The following is a 23,045-nucleotide window of genomic DNA, read 5'->3' as shown; positions in this document are numbered from 1 at the left end:
CCACAAGAATGGTTCTTAATCAAAACTCATAATTATCATGCATTAATCAATAAAACATTAAAGTATCATCCATACACATACGAATATTCAATCTAGACAAACATTAAAAGCTTAGCTAATCATGGCTAGAACAAAAATCACAAATAAACAATTAAGAGTATTCATAATGATGTTAAGAATTAAACCTAATGAAAATTGTGTTCTTGAATGATAGACGGATCGAGACTTGTTTCCCGAATGTTTGATGTGTTAGAATGACCTTGAGAAACCCCAAAAATCACCTTGGTTCGTCAAAAAGCTGCTGGAAATCGTCTGGATGCGAAAGTGATTAATTAGGGTATTTTTCGGGCTTTAAATAGGAAACAAAACTGAACCGGGCTCAAAGTGGCGCGACGCGCCATATAACCGCGCTGCGCGCCAAAATAATGCGAGGCGCGCCATATACTGTGAGTATGCTTTCTGGTCTTCTGAAAACTGTCGAACTGATTTTTATGCCCATTGGAGCGGCGCGCCACCTTTTGGAGCGGTGCTCCAGACCCTTTTTGCTGAATCTGAGCTGAAAACTCACTAATATCACCTGTTTTCGAACCAAACTCGAATCAAACCAATCCCTTTCACTTGCTTTCATATAAAATCACTAAAAACCATCAAATATCTTCAAAATTCATCTCCTTGGTCTTAGAACTCGAACTTTCAAAACACTTATCAATATAACACCAAATCGTATCCAAAAGTACCAAAATGTACCCGATATTGCTAAGGAAAACACATATCAAATATCCGATATCACACCTCAATCGAGAGGATGAACCAACCGCACTTCATCTACGGAAGGAAAGATTTATGCATATAGTTATACACCAGAAAAACTCTCGGAAACTGAGTAAACGTTTAACACGTAGCTGTGCTAATTCCTTTAGCGTTATTATTACCGAAAATAATTGCAACTCCTGTTCGAGATAGCCAGTTTTGTCACAGCTCCAGCAAGTCAACTTCGACTTTTAGTTCGAATCAACCTTATTATAACTTTGATATATACGTTGCCATTGTTATTGTTACCGGGAAACCTTTTATATTCTGCAATATTACCAACAGATGTACCAGCAATCTCGTTGCTCCTTGGCTTAAATCTCTCCGACAAGTCACTATATTTATCTATTGAAGTCTTATCATATACTCATCCGCATCTTGTAACAAGAATTGCCATACCAATTACCGAAAATCAGCAACCAGTATTTTGAATCTCGTAGCATTTCTACATCAACAGTTATATGTATACATATAGCATTTATCTCTTAGAATTATGATCTTCTATTCTGAAATTCTGAAAAGCACTCTAGTCTACGAATCAGTTCTTTGAATTTTGAGAAAGCTGATAAAATAGCAAAAACTATTGATGACTTTAACAGTCAAAAGTATGATGATAAAGAATGGAGTGTTGGAAACGCTCAATAGAAAATTTAGTACCGAAAAGAGAATTATGCGAAACTATGAAGGAGGCTGTGAACAAATCACAAAGACTAAATCTGCCTTCAAAGAATCCAAATGATTCAGTATTTGCTGAATTCATTAACGAATACCTTGCTCCTGACTCTAAACCTTTACGGACAGATTTTCTTCATCATCCATCGATATTAGAAATTCTAAGATATCATCGTATCTTTCATTATAAATATCCTCGATATTTCTGAAGATATTTTTATAACTATTCTTAGCTGAAATCATTTATCTCTTCGCGATATCAGTGTTACATCAGAAAGGAAACTATTTTAGTTTCTAAATTCTGGAAAAAAAAATTGAACTTAAAATATGAATGTTATTGAAGTAGTGTTGGGAACTGAAGCATGAGTTAGTATAATATAATGACACTTGATCAACGTGATTATATTACAGTAAGTCATGTTGAGTTTCTATTGGAACGTGATGATTCACATACCATAACGTCATCATGTGCCATATTACACGACTCTTACATTCTATCTAATCTCTAAACATATCAAGAATATATCTTCCTGATAATTCTATCTTTTCTCATGACTTCTGGTAATTTGACAAGTCAGATCGAGCTACCACAATTTCTTTCTTAGAACATTAACTATGTTCATTCCAAAATTCATGTCTATGAATTCTGGACCATTACTTGCGAAGAGAAAACAAAAGAATGAAGCTCTGAAATAGAAACGGGGGTATAAATCGCAGCAAATAGGAGAGAGCATTAACAGTGGATGACAATGATTATAGAATACAGAAGCAGGGACTTCGAAATATAAAGGAAGATATAAAGCCCAACAACAACCCCGAAATTACAAACCGTATATATCGATGCATATAGCAATATAAAGACACGGGAGGACTAAAAATACTATAAAGCCAAGAGTATAGTAGAAGAAATTGATTCTTCCGGCGGCAGGTCAAAAAGAAGAACGACAGATATGAAAGTTAGGAGTATATCAAGAATCAGAACTGGATGAAGCATATTGACGAATGTTTTAAAATATGAATTGAAGGAGAAAGAATAGAAGGTGGGAGTTGTAGAAATAAGGAAACGAAGGGAGTGGATTTATAGTGAAATATCCGACAGGGTAATCGAGACAGATTACCGAATTTAATCAAAGTGAATCTTAATTTCCTTAATTACCGAAGAATTAAATCTTATATAGATTTCGATGATTTTCTTTAAATCCCTTGAATTCCGAAATTCAATAGTGACTACGTCAAAAGTTATGGAAAATCTCCATTTCTTCATCTCAATCTTTTGTGATAGCTTCACTCGTACTCTTCGAGTAATCGAATTGTTTTACCCATATTACTCAACGATGATAAAACTCTATTTTTCAGCTCAGATTCGTCATAAAAATATATTTATTGTCAGCCATGACCATCCCAATCAAATTTCGGGATGAAATTTCTTTAACGGGTAGGTACTGTGACGATCCGGAAATTTCTGACCAAATTTAAACTTAAATCTTTAAATAATTTCGACACAATAAGCAAAGTCTGTAATGTTGAGCCACAAAATTTTTGAACTGTTTCATATATGCATTTGACTTTTGACCGTTTCGACGATTCACGGCCAAAATTGTAAATAGTTATGTGTTTATATGTACATATATATATAAATGGAAATTGGAAAAAATAATTTGAAACATTATATGTTGTTGTATTTAAAATTAATTATATAAAACAAAATAAAAATAAGATATTATAATAATTATTATTTAAAGCATAACTATATATAAATAAAGTATATTAAAAATAAATATTAAATGATTGTAATACTCGTTGGACGTTTCGATTATTATTTAGAGAAGTTTAATTCGAACTTAGATGATTTTAAAATAAACGGTGATCCGAAAATAAGTTCTATAAATTTTAGGATTACTAAAAATGTATCATTTAGAGGTCAAATACCTCGCAATGAAATCAACTATTGTGAATCGTTTATAATCGGTATGAACGGGTCCTTTCAGATATAGTGGAACATTAAACTCTTCATCGTCGACATCTAAAGAAACATGACTACGGATGCCGGGAACGTACCACTTTGACTTATCTTTCAAAAAAGGCCAAGCATCCATCATATTAAATTTTTTCCCTTTGTTATTAAGTATGTAGATTTCATGGGCTCGATTCTCAACATTGAGCTCGCTCTCACCGCTTCTTCAATTACGGTGGGCTCCGTTGTAAGAGGCATTAAACTCCGAACAATTTTTGTTGATGTTTCTCCATTTTGAGGACAATTGATCGTCGCCTCTGGCCCCTCACGTGATTGTAACGTGATTGTCCCTAACGGCCAAACCTTAACGCCGTATATACTCAGTGATTAAAATTGAAAGATTATGAAACCACAGTGACTAAAAGTGGAAAAAAGTTTAGTGACTATATGTGCAAGTTTTGACAAACCACATTGACCATTTTTGTAGTTTTGTCAACCTCTTATTACACTAAAAAATGAACAAATATTCGGGCCGGGACACTAACAGGTCCAGAAGGGCAATAACGTAATTGCGTTCAACACATCATTCTTCATAGTAGTCTTCGTGGTCAGGCCCCGTCTTCTCTTCTTCAATCTGTTTCCTTTTGATTTAATAACAAGTTTTGGGGTCAGCCGAGCGGTGCGGCGGCGAACCCCTTATTTTTTATATATCGCATAATTAGTCAGCTTTTCGTTGAACACAATTTATGTTTTAAACTAAATACTTAAACGTTCATAACCCTAACAAAATAAAAAAATATATGTGTTAAATGAATAATTAAAATAGTTAAAATCAACATAATTTAAATATTCTTGTTATTTAATAGTAAAGTATGGGATTTGGGAAAAAAAAATATTAAAGAAAAAGAGGAAAAGAAGGAAGTAAAAAAAAGTTTTTAAATAAAATATTTAAAAAATATAAACAAATAAGTGGTCAAGAAAAAAAATAAAAGAAGTAGTATTAATGTTGTAAAAAATGTTTGATTAAAATGAATTTAAAAATAAAAGAGTGGGATAAATATGTAAAATGGAAAAGAAAAATAGATAAAAAGGAAAGCAAGGGACTCAAACCCTTGACCCCTAAGTAAACAACAGGTAAGCTTAACCACTCTTTCAATCTAAACATTAAGTTTTACTTTACAACAGTTTGTATATATCTACTTGGAAAAGAGAGATTTTAAAAGTCAAAATCGATTTTGACTTTACTGTAGATAAAATTTTCAATTGAATATATACAAGTATTCGGGTCGGCCCGCTTCGCTGGGCTCAAAATCGCTAGCCTGGAAGAAAAGGAAAAAAAAAAAAACATCCCCTGCAAGAATCGAACCTACACCCATCTGAAAACACTAAAGGCCACCAAGCCACCCAGACACTTATTCTTTGTGTTATTATTTTACAGTGTTTAATATATATCCCTTAAAATTAGAGGGTTGGGCAAAATTAAAAAGGTAATTAAAAGGGGGTGAAATTTAACATAATGTAAAGATCGGGGTAAGGTGATAAAATTGCGAAAAAGTTTTAAATGAATAATTCAATTTTTTTTTTCTTTTTGTGTTTTCTATTTGAATATATTGTGTTTTCTTTTTGAATATATATATAATATAATAATTTCTCAACTCAACAACTCTAATAATGTAGTATAACAACAACGAATACTTACAACAAGATCAAAATTAACGATCCGTGCACTACCAGTTCTCCAACGAGGTTAATCATTTCTACATAATCTACCTGTTTGATTTCAATCGTTTTCAGTTATTGAGTTACTGCTAGGGCTTTTCTGTTAGTTAGCCGTTGGTGATTGTATCTACTTTGAATTTGAAATGCAGAGGTAGCCTCATGACCAATGAAATCTACTAACTTAAAATAACTGTAACTTCATTTTTGAATTTGATATTATATTATTTTAGTTATTGTTTCGTAATTGCATGTCAGATTTGAGCTACGTATGTATGTAATTTAGGAATTTAGATAATTTTATTATAAATAGTACGGAGTATTAGATTTTATGATCAGCTTAAATCTTTCAATTAGGTTCAATTAAATTGCTAAGGCAATGCTGTATGTGTGTATGTATCGTGTGTTCACCGAGCTTTCGTGTATAATTGATATTCAATTTTATGTAGTTTGAAAATTTTTGACAGTTGAGATCTATTAGTTTGAGAAACTATAAGTTTATGATTGAAATTGATGTCATATGTGCAAAAAAAATTCAATTGAATTCCAGATTTGAGCTCTGGATTTATTTATTTTCGAAATTTATATTTATATAAAAATTAATTTACTTGTATGAGCTTATATGATTATGTATAATGATCTAGTTTGTGTTTATTATTAGGTTCTGTTAAACAGATTAGGTAGTGCTGTTTGTGTGTCCGTTGAGGTTTTTATGTAGTTTCTGATGATTATAATTAGTTTGAGCTGGAAACAGAATAGTAGGTTTGTGACTGGTTATATCTATAAGATGAATGTTTGAAGTTGAGGTGAATTGGGTGGTAATTTTACAATTCAGCTTTCTTTATACAATTTAGTGTTGCTGATTAAAGCTTTCTTTACATTTAGCTTAACTTATATGGTAATGCATGTGGGTACGTATCCATGTGTGTTGTGGAGTAGTTTGAGCTCAGCAATGGTTATTGACGGAGTGTTACCTGCATATCTATATCGTAATGGGGAAAATTGGAATATATATGATTTTCTTGTTATAGAGATTGAGATTTGGATTTGGATACCTCAACTCGAGGAGGTTGGTATGGATTGAATTCTGATCTTTAACCTCGACAGGCCATTGATTTTCAGGAGGTAGAATGTTTTTAAGCTTAACCAGTGTTTTTAGATGTTATCTGCGATATAAACTGGTTTACCTTTTATTTTTTAAATTTGGAATGTTAATCTAATGGTTCTAGATTATTACTTTTACCGTGGTCCATAATTAGGTATCCAGGTCTCAATATTTCTTTGAATTTATTCAGGGGTGTTTGTTTCTGTTGGATGATTAGACTTTTACTATTGCTTCCAAATAGATAGGTAACTAAGTATATGTATATGAAAGAGAGTGATTTGTATAAAAACAGGGAAGTGATTACATTTTTTCTGTTAGCTATATGTCTGTGTGTCACCCGCGTCATATCAATATCAACTTTTAAACGTAGATAAAAATTTTTTTTACTTTATGTTTTGTTATTTGATTGTTTAACTCTTTCCACTTGATGTTTTAGGTTTCTGTTGAGTGTCATCTATTTGATGCTGATATACTATTTCTTAAAACATAGATTGTGTTTTCTTGATGCTGATAATCATTTCAAAATGTGTTCTTTTATATTAATTGTCACACCAATGTTAACTTTTTGGTGATAAAGTTGTAAATGGCTAATTGGTTTATGCACGGTTCTGTGTTTTAGATGAAAGAGATTAGGGATGGAATAAAAAGTAACAAAATATCAAGTCCTGAATCTTTCAGCTCTCAGCCACTTGTTTTGGATATTGAAGACTTCAAGGTAAATCTTTATATATTTCTGGTGTTTCGTATTACGTGGGTAGTGCTTATGGTTTATTGAACTAGATACTAATACTGCATTTCTTCTTTATTTTTATTTTTTTTATTATTATTTTTTTTTAATGAAGGGGGACTTCTCATTCGATGCTTTGTTTGGAAACAGGTATCCATCGATCGATAATGGTCATGCATTTGTTATTATTAGGATAATATTTTTCTAATCTGTTTTGCATGTTCATAATATCATTTTCACTCATGTTTGTATGCTTGTTGAAGACTGATGGAAGACTATCTAATCTTAAAAAGGATGTTGCTTCGCAAGACTCAAAACATAGGAAGACACTTGGAGAGGTAAATTATGCATTCGTTCTTTTCAATACTTATGTACTCTTTTAGAAGTAATAAAAATATATGATGCAACCAAAAGAGTTTTAACAATAAGCTAGTGGTTGAATTATTCTAACAACTACTTTCCATAAATTTCTTCAATCCAATTATGAGGTTGGATTTAATTTTTAAAAAACACCCTTGCTGATGACATTTCTATGTAGATTTGCACATGATAATGACTCCATGAGCATGGAGAGCCAGGGATTGTTTTGTTGCATCTAGTGATGTTATAATAAACACATGCAACCTAAAATCTGTACAAGATATTAAACAAGGATTATTAGCCTAATACTTGTCAACCTATTATGCCCCCTTTTCTAGCCAAATTCTTATTCTTATTCACGATATGGAATGTTCACATTTTGACAACATAATGTGCACATGTAAACGAAAAATATAAATTTATTTTTAAAGGTAATTTTGTGAAATTTTCGAACTATTTTTCTGTTATCTTTAAACTACATCAACATTTACATATGATTGAATCTACTCACATTTGAAAAACCCTGCAATTGAAAAGTTCTCACAGTTATGTACGTTTTTGTGGTTCACGTTTGAACCATTCCCATTTTTTACTAACCGTCACCATTAATCTTCGTAAATAGTGCAATGGTAATTAGTTTCCCTTTAAAGTCGGTTGTAGTTTTTTGGATCTTGATACGTTCATTAGTTTGGTGTCTTACGAATATATTCGTTTGATTCTATTATATTTTATATGTAGACTTATTTTACTTTTCTTAATTTAATTCATTCATGATTAACAATTAGACATTATCTGTTTTCCCAGTTATTAGACATTATATTTTCCATTTTAATGCAATTTTCTTTTATTGTTAGATTTTGAATACCACACATTTGTTTACGTTTTGTCATCGGTGGCGTTAGTTTGTTCATTGATTTATTTATGCCTTCATATTTTAAATAGTTCTACACAATCTTTATTGATAACTGATATGTATCTTCTTTTGAATACCAAATTAATATTAAATTAACTACTTTGATATCTGCAATCATATTTGCTTGATCATCTCCTTTATTTCTATTTAACTACCGAGTACTTTTTGAGTCACCCCATAATCTGGTACTTTCGTGGCTGACTACAAAGAGTCAGTGCCCACTATCAGGGGCGGTTTTTAATGGGGACAGGCGGGGGCAGCCGCCCCCAGTGGATTTTTAATTTTCAGTGTAAAACTTTTGGATTTTTCGACTTTGCCTCCGCTGGATTTTTTTTTTTGCCCCAAAACCTACATATTTTGCCCTAAAACATTTAAATTTTGCCCAAAAATCTCCAAATTTTACCCCAAAACTTTCAAATTTTGTCCACAAATATTAAAATTTTGCCCCAAAACCTCCATAACTTGCTTAAAAACCTCCATTTTTTTGCACCAAAATCTCCCTATTTTGCCCAAAAAATTGCCATGGTTTTAAATTTTTTTTTTGCCGACTTGGAATCCTGGTACCGCCACTGCCCACTATTAAATCTTCCTCATCAATTATTTGCCATCTTCTTTGTATCAACACTTAGGTGCCTCTTCATCTACTTCTGTTTTGATTTGGCGTCTTTATCACGTGCTTCGTGAACAAATGCATATTTTATACAAATTTTATTCTATATGATCGCAAATTTATTCTTATGATCTTTAACATAAAACATGTCTTATAAAGTTTATAATTAAAGCCTAGTTGTCCGGTATGTAACTTAATTCATTGCTAGTCAATTTTCTAAATTGTTGGTACTGAATGTTTATTATATAAGGTCAACCGTGTATCACACGGGTAATGAACCAGTATTAAATTTAAATTGATATAGCTAATTTGTGCAAGTTCATATATGGTTACTGAATCATTACTGGTTTGTCAGAACCCTTTGACTTATTTGGACCCCGTACTAGGCTTAGTCTCAATATTCTGTTAATCTGATTTTAAATAATTTCTGTTTCTGCTCGAAAAAGGTGTAAATGGCTTGTTCGATAGTTTTGCAAGATTAGACTCACGTATATTCAGTGTTGGACAGACGGCCGCTAAAATTGGGGATCATTTGCAGGTAAAGTCAAAACTGGTTTCATTTGATCAAACTTGTCTGCTTCTCGTTTGTGGAATTTGATTGTTTGTTGTCAGTCTGTTTAACCTCCGTGTTCTTTCATGTCAGGGTGCAGATTCACAAAGAGAGACTGCTAGCCAGACGATGGAGCTCATAAAAGTTCTTTAAGTTGATGCAACTAAAGAACATGTATATATCTAATTGTTTCAATATTGCCTAACTTGTACTTAATAGAGACAATTTGACCCACTAATAGGTACATGTGTCAGTTTAGGGGATATTACCTCAAACAAGTCATTGGTTAGAACGTAAAAACTAGATCTAGGTAACGTCGCAAATGGGTTGAATGGTTCAAATTATTAAGATTTTTACTATTCTTTGTTTTTGTAACATACTTGTCAAATTGCTCATTCATAAATTTGAAGTTAAAAAAAAAAAAAAATGTGTTTGCGGGACAACCCCTACTGGTCCGGCCTTTGACCTGCCTTAAAAATACACATTTTAACCCAAACACGTTTACCCATTTTGCCACCTCTACATGTAAGTAGAAATTTGATTTTCTATGCGGTATGAAAAACTTTTTTAAGGTAAAGATTTCTACTTATTGCAGGTTCGTTTGCGGAGGAAGATTTAGGAAGACAGGGTGTGACTATACAATCTAATGCCACTGTTAGTAGAGGATTGGAGGTTGCTGTTGGCAACCTTCAAGAATACTGTAATGGTAAATCATAATTGGCTTATTGATTTATATTTTTTTGTGTTCGTTTACGGGAGTAATGCCTATAACCTACCTTCACATATACCACTCACAATTTGTTATGCTGTAAAAACTTGCAGCTGACCTTGGCTAGCAATTTTTTACTGTGCCGGAAAAAGTTACTTCTTCGTTCAAAACAAGACTCAATTTAATTTTAAACCCGTGTGGTCATCTAATAATCTTATTTAATTACATTGGTGTGTTTTTGGATAGTGTTCAATTAAATACTAGGGAGTACTACCTAACCAGTTTTGTAATTGATTAAAACTACAGAAGATTACTCATTTGGCAATCAAAGTCAAATCTGGTTACATTATTTTGGTCCAAGCAGCAAATTTTTTTCTTGATATTCTACTATTTCACTATCACGGTGCTTTGCCTTTTTGCATGTTAATGTTATCCCTACCACATTAGAAACTGAGCATCTGTAATTTGGTGTTGCAATAACCCTACATTCTTGTCAGATTAGCATTCGATTTCTGCAATTACTTGATTTTGAAAAAAGCCATATAGGTGGATATTATTTTCTTTGCAGGAGAGTTTTGAAATTTTAATTTACCAAATAAAGTAGACAAAATTACACGGGGGTCCCTGTGGTATGTTCAATATTACAAACGGAGTCCAAAAGAATTTTTTCGACTTGAGGGGTCACTGTGGTATGCACTTGTTTCATAGAGAGTCCATTTACCTAACGTCCGTCCATTTTTCTGTTAAGTCTTATCATGTGCAATGCACATAAGGGTAAAATGGTCATTTCATTATGTTTCCTCTCATTTGACTTCATGGGTCCCCCATTTATCTTTTGATTTCCACCTCTCTTTTTTTCCTTCTCTTTCATCTTCATCCCATCTTCATCCCTAATTTCTAAACCCTAATCAAATCTCAAAACCAAGTTGAAATTTTTTTCAAACTAAATTAAAATTAAAATTCTCAAACTGAAATTGCCAAAAAAATAATAATCCACTTTAGCTATTAAAAAATACCTAAAGTATAAACGAGAATAAACCCAATCCTACAAAGAATACCTTCTGCAGCTGCGGTTCATCATCTAAATACTTCTTAGACCTGTATAAAATAAATCAATAACCCAAACCTGAAATCGTTCAATAACCATGGTATCCCTCCGTCGGAGTTTACGTCACCGCCACTTTTAACCCAAATCAGTTCTTCAATTATGATTACTATTACGACATCGAACGCAGATCCGAAACGAGATCTTAAACGAGATCTGAAACTTTTAATCGAGAATAGTTCTTCATAGCTTTTTTCTTCATAGCTCTGAAACATAAATTGATGCTATGACGATGATGAGTTGGATGCGGAGATGGAAGCATAACGAGGGTTGTACAGATCCTCTAAAGCTTCATTTGGGTTGGTGTTCCCATAATCAAATGACAAAATTCATGAATTTTTAGCTATTTGTGTTAGAATGTGCAAGTCTGTTATGATATTTGGAGTATATGATTTGAAACTCAACTGAAAATGGAGTTTATGGGTCTTATATTATCCACGTGAGAAAGACAAAAAACAAAAAACAAAAAACAAAAAATAGGCTAAATGACCATTTTACCCTCATGTGCTTGGCACGTGATGAATTTTAATGGAGTTTTTAACGTCTGCTAGTCAGCTGGACTCCCGTGAAACAAGTGCATACCACGGTGACCTCTAAAGTGGAAAATTTTTTTTGGACTCCGTTTGTAATATTGAACATACCACAGGGACCCCCGTGTAATTTTGTCAATAAAGTATCGAGACTGTACATTTTGTCAAGAATGACTGGAAGAAGCAAATATGAGTTCTTGGACTCCATTTGAGGTTTTGTGACCAATATATTAGCAAAGTTCTATGCTACACAAGCTGCAATTTCTTGAATCTACTTCTTAATCAAAATGTTAAAGAAATTAACTTTTGTTATTTCTACAAATAAATTGAGATTTAGGCTTACCGTATATCTGTGGTATTTAGTTTAACAGAGGTACCAGTGCCATGCAACACTACGTGGGTTTACAGCCGATGTTCGATGTGGAAGTTATGAACGCCGACACCAGATTGGTTCTCGGCGACCAGGATTCCTTACCAAGTCCCAGTAGCGTGTCCTGTGCACTTTCCTCTTTGTACAAAGAGATAACAGGCATGAATGTCACCAAACATTTATACTGATTTTGAAGGCAAAACTGGGCATTCTGTTATATCTGGTACACTTTATATATGACTTGCAGATACTGTTCAGAGAAAGTTGCTACGATCACGGCTGTATTTCCTTCTCCAAATGATGTTATGTCGATATTGGTACAGGTAATTGCAAAGAAACCACATTTTTCTCACTTAGAAATTTTCACAGGCATATTATGTATGTTGTTACTGGTATGTTGGTTACAATATACTTTCATAACCCACTTTATATGTTTGCATCAGCAAGTAATGGAAGACTGAGTACCCAAACTATTAGAGAAGCTATTTGGTAAAACCATCTTTAGTGCATCCACCTCCAATGGGAGAAGGTGGTCTCTTGCTCGTAAGTTCAGTGACTGGGTGCGTTTGCTTGTTAAAACTAATATTCGTTCGGTTTAATATAAATTTTTCTTTTTGCTCATGGATGTGGATTCAGTACCTAAGAATGCTAGCCGTTGGATATGAAAAGACACAGGAACTTGCCAAAGATCTACGCACTGTTGGATGCGGTGACTTGGATATTGAATGTACAACACTGCTAGCTTCTGTTAGATGAGATTCTTAAGGACCGAAGTTAGTTTTGCATTGTTAGAACAATCGTGTTTGTTGTCTTCTAAATATGCGAAATTGCACAAGGGCCTATTAGTTGCAAATTTTTGTTCATTCCTTCATTTCAGTCTGCAAGGAAGCTAGATAAACAGTATTTCGTCACCCTAACGACATTCCACCATTAAAACAAGTAGCCCCATCGGTGAGTACTTGATTTTGGCAGCTCGGGGAGTACTCGGTCAATCTCAGTCAAACTCGGCTAAAACTCGTAATTAATCGGAAAATCGGTCAAACCTCCGCCAAAACTCGAAAATCTGTCAAATTTGGTCAAAACTCGGCCAAAATCGGAAACTCAAAGTCAAACTTAGTCAACATCCGAGTAGTCCCGATTACTCTCCCAGTTGCTGAGTACTACCTAAAAAGTCCGGACCGAGTACTCCCCGAGTAGCGATCTTACTCCATTTTCTTTGTACAGCCTGCTAATCTTGCAGCCAATGTCAAAACTGTGTTCACTTGCCTCCTAGACCAAGTAAGTTATATATTTAGCAAGTTCTAGGGCTTCATCATATGTATATATTTTCGTTTCACTCGACCCTCTTTTTCATGCCGCAGGTCAGTCAATATACAACAGAACGACTTGAAAGAGCTAGAGATCGTCTCATGGAATCTGCAGCTCTGAGGGAGAGGTTTGTGTTACGCACTAGTGTTAGTCGAAGAGTGGCTGCTGCTGGCTGCCTCAGCTGTAAACATTCTGTCTAGGCCCTTTGCATATTAACTGAACAGCTCTATGCCTTTATCCTAAGAGCAAGTCATATTTGAGACAATTTCAAGTACTATAAAGGTAGATCAAAATAATCTGATAATGCTTGATAAACTTATCTTGATGTGTAGGCAGACGCTGCTGCTGCAGCTGGTGAAAGCCGTTTTAGATCTTTCATGGTTTCTGTACAACGTTGTGGTAGCAGTGTGGCTATTGTTCAGAAAGTATGTTGCTGTCACCTTTCAGTATTAAAGATGATAAAACTGGGTGGCAGTCGGATGGGGTGGGTATCGTGTTGAAACTGTTTGTGCCAATTGACACACACTTTTTTTGTTAAGTTTTATGAGTTTATTAAAACTAACGTGTTCAATATATTAATGTAACTGTATTGCTAGAATGATGATTTTTTTTTGCAATGAGGGAATTTAGGACGTATATATTATGAGTACACTTTAGGTGACTATCAATTCATTTGACCTGCTAAATCTGTTTCCATTTAAAATGTTCTACCATTAGATGCAAAGTATAAATCCAGTCATCTTATGTAAACCATAAATGGGTCAAAATCGCCATCTTCAGTCGATGTGGCAATTTTTATACTAGTGGAAAGAGTCTGCATGCTTCTTCAATTATAACTGTGACTATGTTTGCTCTTTTCAGTATTTTGCTAACTCCATTTCAAGGCTTCTATTACCTGTGGATGGTGCACATGCTGCTTCATGTGAAGAAATGGCAACAGCTATGTCCACTGCTGAGGGTGCTGCTTATAAAGGACTCCAACAGTGCATCGAGACAGTTATGGCTGAGGTTGTGATTGTATCTTTGAGTTCATTTGTATTTTAAATTGTAGTATTGTAATTGTATTTGTGTCGATTTTCAATATGATATAGTTTTCATTATAGAATTTATGTCCCTTTTTCTGCAGGTGGAGCGGATACTTTCAGCCGAGCAAAAAGCTACCGACTATAAGTAACCAGATGATGGCATTGTACCCGATCATCGGCCTACAAATGCATACATAAGGTTGTCTCTTTTATGTCCTTGTGTTTGATTTTGTTGAGCGTTTCACTAGAACTTGTTTTCACTTTATGTAGTGAGTGAGTTCATCTCATTAGTCAATTGTCTTTTAATTATTTAATTACTTTGTTTCCAGAGTCGTGGCTTACCTCTCCCGGGTGCTTGAGGCAGCATTCACCGCACTAGAAGGCCTAAACAAGCAAGCTTTCCTAACTGAATTGGTAAGTCATGTTTCTACCATTACATGTTGAGATTATTGTAGGATTATGTTTATAATAATATAAGGGAACCGCTTGCACAAAGGACTGAGTAATCACTTTCAGAAGTACACTTTTTAATCCCAGGTGATTTTTTTGCTGTATCCTGAATAGATTTGAATGTGATTTGCTTGTTACTAACGAAACAGTTGCTCATATGTGCTCTTGTATCTTCCCTTATCTAGTGGAGGATTGAGGCTCAAACGTGACATCACTGAATATGGGGATTTTGTACGAAGCTTCAATGCTTAACCGTTGATGAAAAATTTGAATCTCTTAGCATGTAAGTTGCAGCATTTTTTACTTCTTTTAGCTTTCTGCCTTTCTATATGTTCAAAGGCACCTTAATATTCCGTATCTGCGTAAGAATCTACATGTGATTCATGATTAACTATCTAGTAATCTCTATTGCTAATCGTTTGTTTAAATTTCTACATTTCTTTTGATATTACTGATAAAAAATATGATTTATCTCCAGCATGGCCAATGTCTTTATTGTTGCTCCGAAAGCTTGTCAAGTCTGTTTGAAGGCACACTGAGCATACTGAAAGACGCCCAAAGGTAACTGATTTCCTAAATTTGCGTGTTCAACCCGTTTGCCCTTAATGAGTCAAAATGGTCACTTTTACAAATCTGCATAAAAGCAAGAAACTAATCCGCATTTTGATTAGCCTATGTTTCTATCTTACTTTTCTCCCCTTCTTAACGATCTATGTCGTGTTCAGATTTATTCAGCTTAGAGAGGACTATAAAAGTGCAAAACTTGCAGCCAAGCTCAGCTCCCTTTGGCCGAGCTCTTAGTGCAGTAAACGCTCAACACACGTTTTTACCATCCGATGAAGATAAGTGTTTTTAATTCTTTTTGTACTGTCAACAAACCGCCAGATTTTGTGCAATAGTTTTCTATTTATTGTTATTATCCCTTTGATTTGTTTGTTTCTGTTCCTGTACATGGATGCTAAATTGCTGATGTAATTGTTGTAGATTTTAGTTTCAGTGTCCATATTGAACTGTATGGTTGATTCTTACATTGCTTACTTTGTGGTGTAATTAATCTTTAAATCAGACACTAGCCATTATATATAATGTATACTTTACAACTATTACTATATAAAGAACACCATAATGGTTGATTAGACATAAAATTCACATAATGCTTGTTCTGACCCAAATGATTAGCTATTAATGGTAAGATTAGAAACATATGTTTTCTCTAGTGGGATCTGATCAGAACCAATTCCTAATCGGGTAAGAATTTGGTGAACAAATGAACAATGTGGTTTCGCAAAATAACGTGCGTACTTTAAAAGGAAAGATGTGACGTACCCGACTTTGTTATTATAAGGATTTGACTATTCGAGCCTTCTCGAAGGTCTGAGGCGAAATAACGTACAATTCTAACAGTCCCTGACCATGTAAATTTGGAGACGTGATGGAAGATTGTTTCGACAAAAAGAATTTTGAGAAAAGTGAAGAAAGTGACTAGCAAATAAGAAAAGGCCACTCTTGGTGGGTTAGACTAGTCACATTCTCTCATGGATTAGTGGAATTCGTTTGGGACCAAAGATGATAACAAGATTGGCTTTTACCGGATCACGTCTCATCTCTGTTTCCACGTGGATACATACAAATATAGTTTCAGATTGCTGTTACGTTAAGTGGGATTGCAATCGGTTGCACACCCTCGCACACCGTCGCAACTTTCTCTGAAGAAGCCAATGTCACGCCTAACTTCCTCATCCTGCCCTCACTTCTCGGCTTCTCGCCCTCGCTTTCGTCTTCTCTAGCATGAGTGAGAATGGTACAATGAAATAAATGGTTGCACACATAGTACTCTATAATTTTGTACTTTAAATGAATTTATACTTTAGTTTAGTTAATTAATATAATGGGTCTCGTTTATTCTAAAAAGGGTTTAACGGATAGCACAAGTTCAGTTTTTATTTAATAAAGAAGTGTTGAGGTGACGTTGATGTGGTAGTTTCGTTCCGAGATGAAATGTGTTATGGATGTCGGTGGTCTTATTGTATGTAATTGGAGTTAGAGGTTGAGCGAACTGAAAACCTTTTCATTTTGATGGTTTCCAGATGGTTATGACTTATGGTTCCTATAAGTTTTACGTTTATACTACATTCGTCCCAAATAATTGTTGTTTTTAAGTTTTCAAAGTTTTTCTTTCTCAATTTTGACTTTAGATAACTTCGTTTTTGTTATATAATTTTTGATAAAAATTATATAAAATAATTAGTTTTTAAATGTCCTTCTTATTGATATAATATAACGTAAATAAGATATTTAAAATTAAAGTTATAAAGGAAAAACTTTGAAAACCAAAATATGACTATTATTTTAAGATGAAGGAAGAATTTATATACTTGACAGAGACTTGATGAAACTAGCTCGGTCATAAAGCCTTCAAAATCGCCTGCCAATCGAACCGTTTGAAAAAATTGGTCGAAGGGTGTGTTTAGATGTGTTTCAAAACAGATGATTACAATTTGAAGAAAATGTATGTTTGGTTATGTTTGAAGAAAACTCTTTCCGATCCTGATTGTATTTAAATGAGTGGTGATATATCGATCATCTTTTTTAAATCATTTATCATAAATTATGCATAAATCATGTTCTACCGTATAACATGTTAATGAGTAGTTGGATGTAGTAAAAGATATAGTGGATATAACAATACTTTAAATGACTGTTTAAAGTTAACACGGTGTAACAACCCAAACTAACCCGCGAGCAAACCACGTGAAAAATACAAAATAAAAAAAAAAATTGCTGCACAGTGAACTGGCGCGACGCGCCAGGATGGCCGCGCGGCGCGCCATTCGGGTCTGTCCGGAAAGTCTCAAAATGCGAAAAAGATCGACTAGTTCCCGACATTTTTAGACGACACGCTTTTAACCACACATTCAAATATGTAAAACTAACACAATTCAAACGTAAAATAAGTTTTACAAAGCGGGGCCCACTTCGGCCGTTTTACGAGTTTAATACAAAATATGAGTTTCGACCGCCAAAAAGTTTAAGTACCAAACTACACTACGAGCATGGCGTTTGAGATTAAACTACCCAAGTCACGGTCAAACTCCAAGAACTAAACTTCCAAAAAGCGTCCCCTAATAAACAAAGCGGGAATCTCTATTCCATGATAATGCCCTTACCCTTGTCCACAACCGAACCTATAAAAATAGTAAACAACGAGAGGGTAAGCAAAGCTTAGTGAATGCAATAATTATACAAATACACATATAATTATACCTACTTGCATACACTTACACACCAAACCGCAAACACGCTAGCATACACATTTAGCTTATCGTCACAATAGCAAGCTATAAATCTCCAATACCACAAGCTAGCATAACAACCGCATATGAATATAACTCGAATAATATAATATGCTTACAACACAAATAACTATGGTTAACCAATAGTACAAGGGAATGGCGCTCGCGAAAACGCCATCGGTGTTCACAACATCCGTTAGGGCACTTAACACCTCGCACCACTAACCCCTAGGGTGGCACCTTAACACCTCTGCACATCACCCCGAGTGGCATCTTAACACCTCGATGCATCACTCATTAATTTACGGAGTGGTGTCTTAACACCTCGACACTACACTCCTAGGTGGCATCTTAACACCTCGATGCTACACCCGAGTGGCATCTTAACACCTCGATGCTACAATCTTTACGTGAAACATGGTGTCTTAGCACCTCGACACTACACATTTCACGCTACAACAAATAGATACATTATATACATACGCATATAATTATTCCACTCACCTCAAATTCTTGTGAAAAGATACCCGAGCTTGCAAGACCTCAAAGTAACGTACCTATCATATTATACACCTCATTAAACGCAAACTCAAGTCGGTCAACCAAACCCTTTCACCATTCTAAGCCATTTTGACCCAAGGTGCAATTTCAACCCATTTGCACCCTTAACCCTAATTTGGGTCAACACCCACCAAAACCCTAATCATTCGTCAAGATGGGTTTAAAACACATTTAGGTCACAAGACTAACTCGTTTTCATACTTGCTAGGCCACTTAGGTCATTAAAGGACTCATTTGACCCATTTCAAGGTCAACACACCCATTTGGGTCATCCATACCCAATAACACCCATTTACATATTATTAAAGTGTTCTAGCAACTAACTAACCAAATTTAAGACTCAAAAGTCCAATTAACACATTCAAATCCTAGGTTAGTCATCAATGAGCCTTCATAACCCATATTCACCCCAAATCCCCAAAATACTAACAAAATGGGTCTTTGGTTCATCACTAGCCCAAAACCTAACCCTTAAAGCAATTGAAGTAAGAAATTGGGTTTTATAACTTACCAGCACAATCACCACGTAGCTATCGACTAGATGAACGACTTTAAAACTTGCACCAAGACCCGATTCAACCTCTTTCACCCTTTAATGGAGCTTTCTCTCTCAAGGATTGCACTCTCTCTCTAGTGTTTAATTGGAGAAGATGAGGTTGTTGTGGGAGTAGTAAATGAGCTCCCCAAAACTGATCTAGGGTATTAAATTCGGCCCCAAAGTGAAATTACACAATTGCCCTCAAAATATCTATTTTAAAAAGAAGAAAGGAATCTGTCGCAGACAGATGGCGCGGCGCGCCACCTAGCCGTGCGGCGCGCGACCCTCCCAGTTCAGCATCTTTTGTCTTTTTAATTATGTGCAACAAAAACCCCAAACTTGAGTAACCCATATACATATATGTACACTACGAATACTCGGGTCTTACAACTCTCCCCCACTTATTCGGATTGCATCCTCGCAATCCAAGCCGCATGACACGAGGGAAGATAAACTAACACGAACTCTTCGGACTCCCAAGTGAACTCGGAACCTTTACTTCGTCGCCATTGAACCTTAAAGGTCCTCACCTCTTTATTCCTCAACATTTTCACCTTCTCGTCACGGATAGCAATCGGTTCTTCGACATATTCTAACTTGTTGTTTAGCTCGATCTCGTCTAAAGGCATCCATGAGGAATCATCCGCAAGACACTTACGGAGGTGGAAAACATGAAATGTATTATGGATCCCCGCAAGCTCTTCGGGTAATTCTAATCGATATGCAACTTCACCAACACGAGCTAAAACCTTGAACGGCCCAATAAACCGAGGAGCTAACTTTCCCCGTTTTCGAAATCGAATATTACCCTTCCATGGCGAAACCTTAAGCATCACCATATCGCCTTCTTGGAACTCAATCAATCGCCTACGTCTATCGGCATACGACTTTTGCCTATCTTGAGCCTTCTTCAAATGTTCCCGAATCAAATTGATCTTGCTATTGGTCTCTAAAACCAAATCGGTACTCCCGATCTCTCTTTGACCCACTTCTCCCCAACAAACGGGAGTTCGACACCTACGTCCATAAAGCATTTCGTAAGGTGGCATCCCGATACTAGTATGATAACTATTATTGTACGAGAATTCCACCAAAGGCAAATGCTCATCCGAACTACCACCGAAGTCAATGATGCACGCCCGTAGCATATCTTCCAAAGTTTGATTCGTACGTTCGGTTTGACCGTCCGTTTGAGGATGATACGCCGTGCTCAACTTCAATTGCGTACCCATATCTTCATGAAACTTTTCCCAAAACCGAGATGTAAAACGGGTATCTCGATCCGAAATAATAGATATAGGAACTCCATGTCGCGAGACCACTTCCTTGATAAACAACTTAGCCAAGGCCTCCGACGATATCGCTTCTTTAATGGGAAGAAACAAAGCGCTTTTTGTCAATCGGTCAACTATAACCCAAATCGAATCGAATTGGGTTCTCGCCGTTTTAGGTAACTTTGTAATGAAATCCATGGTAATGTGCTCCCATTTCCATTTCAGGATTTCTAACGGTTGCAACTTACCATACGGCTTTTGGTGTTCGGCTTTTACTTGTAAACACGTGACACATTGCTCAACATACTTCACAACATCACGTTTCATGCCCGGCCACCAATAATTTTTCTTCAAGTCATGATACATTTTTGTCGCGCCCGGATGAATGGAATATTTTGACTTATGTGCTTCATCAAGTAGCACCCGTCGGTAATCACCCATCTTAGGCACCCACACCCTTCCTTGAAAGGACAAAAAACCACGCGGGCCCATAGTAATGAACTCCGATTGGCCCACGATTCGTTCCACATGCTTATTGTGAACGTAAGCCTCTATTTGAATCTCGCCAAGCTTCTCAAGAAAATCGTTGGAAATAATCAAACGTAACGACCCCACTTTTATCGCCGGATGTTGACTCTTTCGACTCAACGCATCCGCGACAACATTCGCCTTACCCGGATGATAAAGTATTTCACAATCGTAGTCTTTCACCACATCCATCCACCTACGTTGGCGATAATTCAAATCTCGTTGATTAAAGAGATGTTTCAAACTCTTATGATCTGGATAAATCGTACACTTGACACCATACAAGTAATGGCGCCAAATTTTCAACGCATGCACAACTGCCGCCAACTCAAGATCATGAGTCGGATATCTCGCTTCGTGTTCCTTTAATTGTCGAGAGGCATAAGCGATGACTTTACCTCTTTGCATCAGAACACACCCTAGCCCATTTAGCGAAGCATCACAATAAACCGTTATATCTTCCACACCTTCCGGTAATACTAACACCGGAGCTTGACACAACTTCTCTTTTAACAATTGAAAAGCAATTTCTTGCTCGTTCTCCCAATTAAACTTAGCATTCTTTCTCGTCAACTTCGTTAATGGAGAAGCAATCTTAGAAAAGTCTTGGATAAACCGACGATAATAACCGGCCAATCCGAGGAAACTTCGGATTTCCGTAGGCGTAGTCGGTCGTCCCCAACTCTTCACCGTCTCGATCTTCTCCGGATCTACTTGAATACCGTCTCTGTTCACAATATGACCAAGGAATTGGACTTCCCTTAGCCAAAATTCACATTTGGAGAACTTAGCATACAACTTCTCCTTTTGTAAAGTCTTCAATACTTCACGCAATTGACGTTCATGTTCGTTCATACTTTTCGAGTAGACTAGTATGTCGTCAATGAACACAATCACCGACTTGTCCAACATAGGTTGGCACACCCGGTTCATAAGATCCATGAATGCCGCCGGTGCATTCGTAAGACCAAAAGGCATCACCACAAACTCAAAATGCCCATACCGCGTTCTAAAAGCCGTTTTCTCAATGTCTTCCTCACGGACCCGCATTTGGTGATAGCCGGACCGTAGGTCGATCTTAGAGAAATACGTTGCACCTTGAAGTTGATCAAATAAATCGTCAATCCTAGGTAATGGATAACGATTCTTGATCGTCACTTTATTCAACTCACGGTAATCAATGCACATACGCATACTACCATCTTTCTTCTTCACAAATAACACCGGAGCGCCCCATGGCGAAGCACTCGGTCGAATAAAACCCTTCTCGAGCAACTCTTGGGTTTGATTTAACAACTCTTGCATTTCCGTTGGTGCTAAACGATAAGGAGTTTTAGCAATGGGAGTAGCTCCCGGAACCAACTCAATACGAAACTCAACTTGTCTTTCCGCCGGAACACCCGGTAATTCGTCCGGAAAAACGTCTTCGAATTCACTAACAACCGGAATTTCACGAATAGGTGGTGGCTCATTACGAGTATCAACAACATGAGCAAGGAAAGCCATGCCACCACTAACAACAAAACGACGTGCCCGTGCAAAAGTGCATATCGGCACCGGTCTCCTTCGCTTATCACCATGAATAATTAACTCTCCCCCACTTAGGGTCTTCACACGAATAAACTTATCATGGCATGCAATATCGGCTCTATAACGATCGAGCCAATCCATACCAACGACAATATCAAAGTCGCCCAAGGTCATTGGAATAAGATCAATTTTAAAGGTTTCGTCACCAAAAACAACATCACAATTTTCACACACATCAACCACTAGCACCGTCTTGCCGTCCACTATTTCAACTTCTATCGGACGACTTAACTTAGCTAACGGTCTATTAAGTTTAGGCACAAATTTAGGAGACACAAACGACAAATTTGCACCGCTATCGAAAAGAATCCTCGCCAGATTAGAATTAACCATGAAAGTACCTGAGA

The 23,045-nt window shown here is 35.9% G+C and overlaps 1 protein-coding gene, 1 long non-coding RNA gene and 1 pseudogene across 2 annotated transcripts; all 3 read left to right on the top strand.

Moving 5' to 3' along the window:
* Nucleotides 1–5,117: 5,117 nt before the first annotated feature.
* LOC139873189 (uncharacterized) lies at nucleotides 5,118–7,324 on the top strand. Its single transcript, XR_011767284.1, has 3 exons — nucleotides 5,118–5,182; nucleotides 6,877–6,972; nucleotides 7,248–7,324. It is a non-coding gene; the product is annotated as an uncharacterized lncRNA (long non-coding RNA).
* Nucleotides 7,325–9,192: 1,868 nt separating this feature from the next.
* LOC139903389 (exocyst complex component SEC10b-like) lies at nucleotides 9,193–12,887 on the top strand. Its single transcript, XM_071885810.1, has 10 exons — nucleotides 9,193–9,271; nucleotides 9,314–9,405; nucleotides 9,511–9,561; nucleotides 9,637–9,658; nucleotides 10,013–10,123; nucleotides 11,878–11,887; nucleotides 12,133–12,273; nucleotides 12,379–12,454; nucleotides 12,609–12,674; nucleotides 12,768–12,887. Exons 1-10 carry the CDS (start codon nucleotides 9,193–9,195, stop codon nucleotides 12,885–12,887), a joined length of 768 nt encoding a protein of 255 aa, XP_071741911.1.
* LOC139873180 (exocyst complex component SEC10b-like) lies at nucleotides 9,579–15,848 on the top strand (annotated as a pseudogene).
* Nucleotides 15,849–23,045: the final 7,197 nt, after the last annotated feature.

This window comes from Rutidosis leptorrhynchoides, chromosome 1 (genome assembly GCF_046630445.1).
Source record: "Rutidosis leptorrhynchoides isolate AG116_Rl617_1_P2 chromosome 1, CSIRO_AGI_Rlap_v1, whole genome shotgun sequence".
Taxonomy (NCBI): domain Eukaryota; kingdom Viridiplantae; phylum Streptophyta; class Magnoliopsida; order Asterales; family Asteraceae; genus Rutidosis; species Rutidosis leptorrhynchoides.
Note: the sequence above shows the minus strand (reverse complement) of the source record. Positions and strands in the feature narration are given on the sequence as shown.

What these genes read in the sequence shown, in the direction of transcription:
- LOC139903389 (XM_071885810.1), top strand. Translation starts at nt 9,193, where the DNA reads ATGGTTACTGAATCATTACTGGTTTGTCAGAACCCTTTGACTTATTTG. An exon ending in TCCTGTGCACTTTCCTCTTT is followed by an intron (nt 12,274 to 12,378) that starts GTACAAAGAGAT and finishes TATGACTTGCAG; the next exon opens with ATACTGTTCAGAGAAAGTTG. An exon ending in GAGAAGGTGGTCTCTTGCTC is followed by an intron (nt 12,675 to 12,767) that starts GTAAGTTCAGTG and finishes ATGTGGATTCAG; the next exon opens with TACCTAAGAATGCTAGCCGT.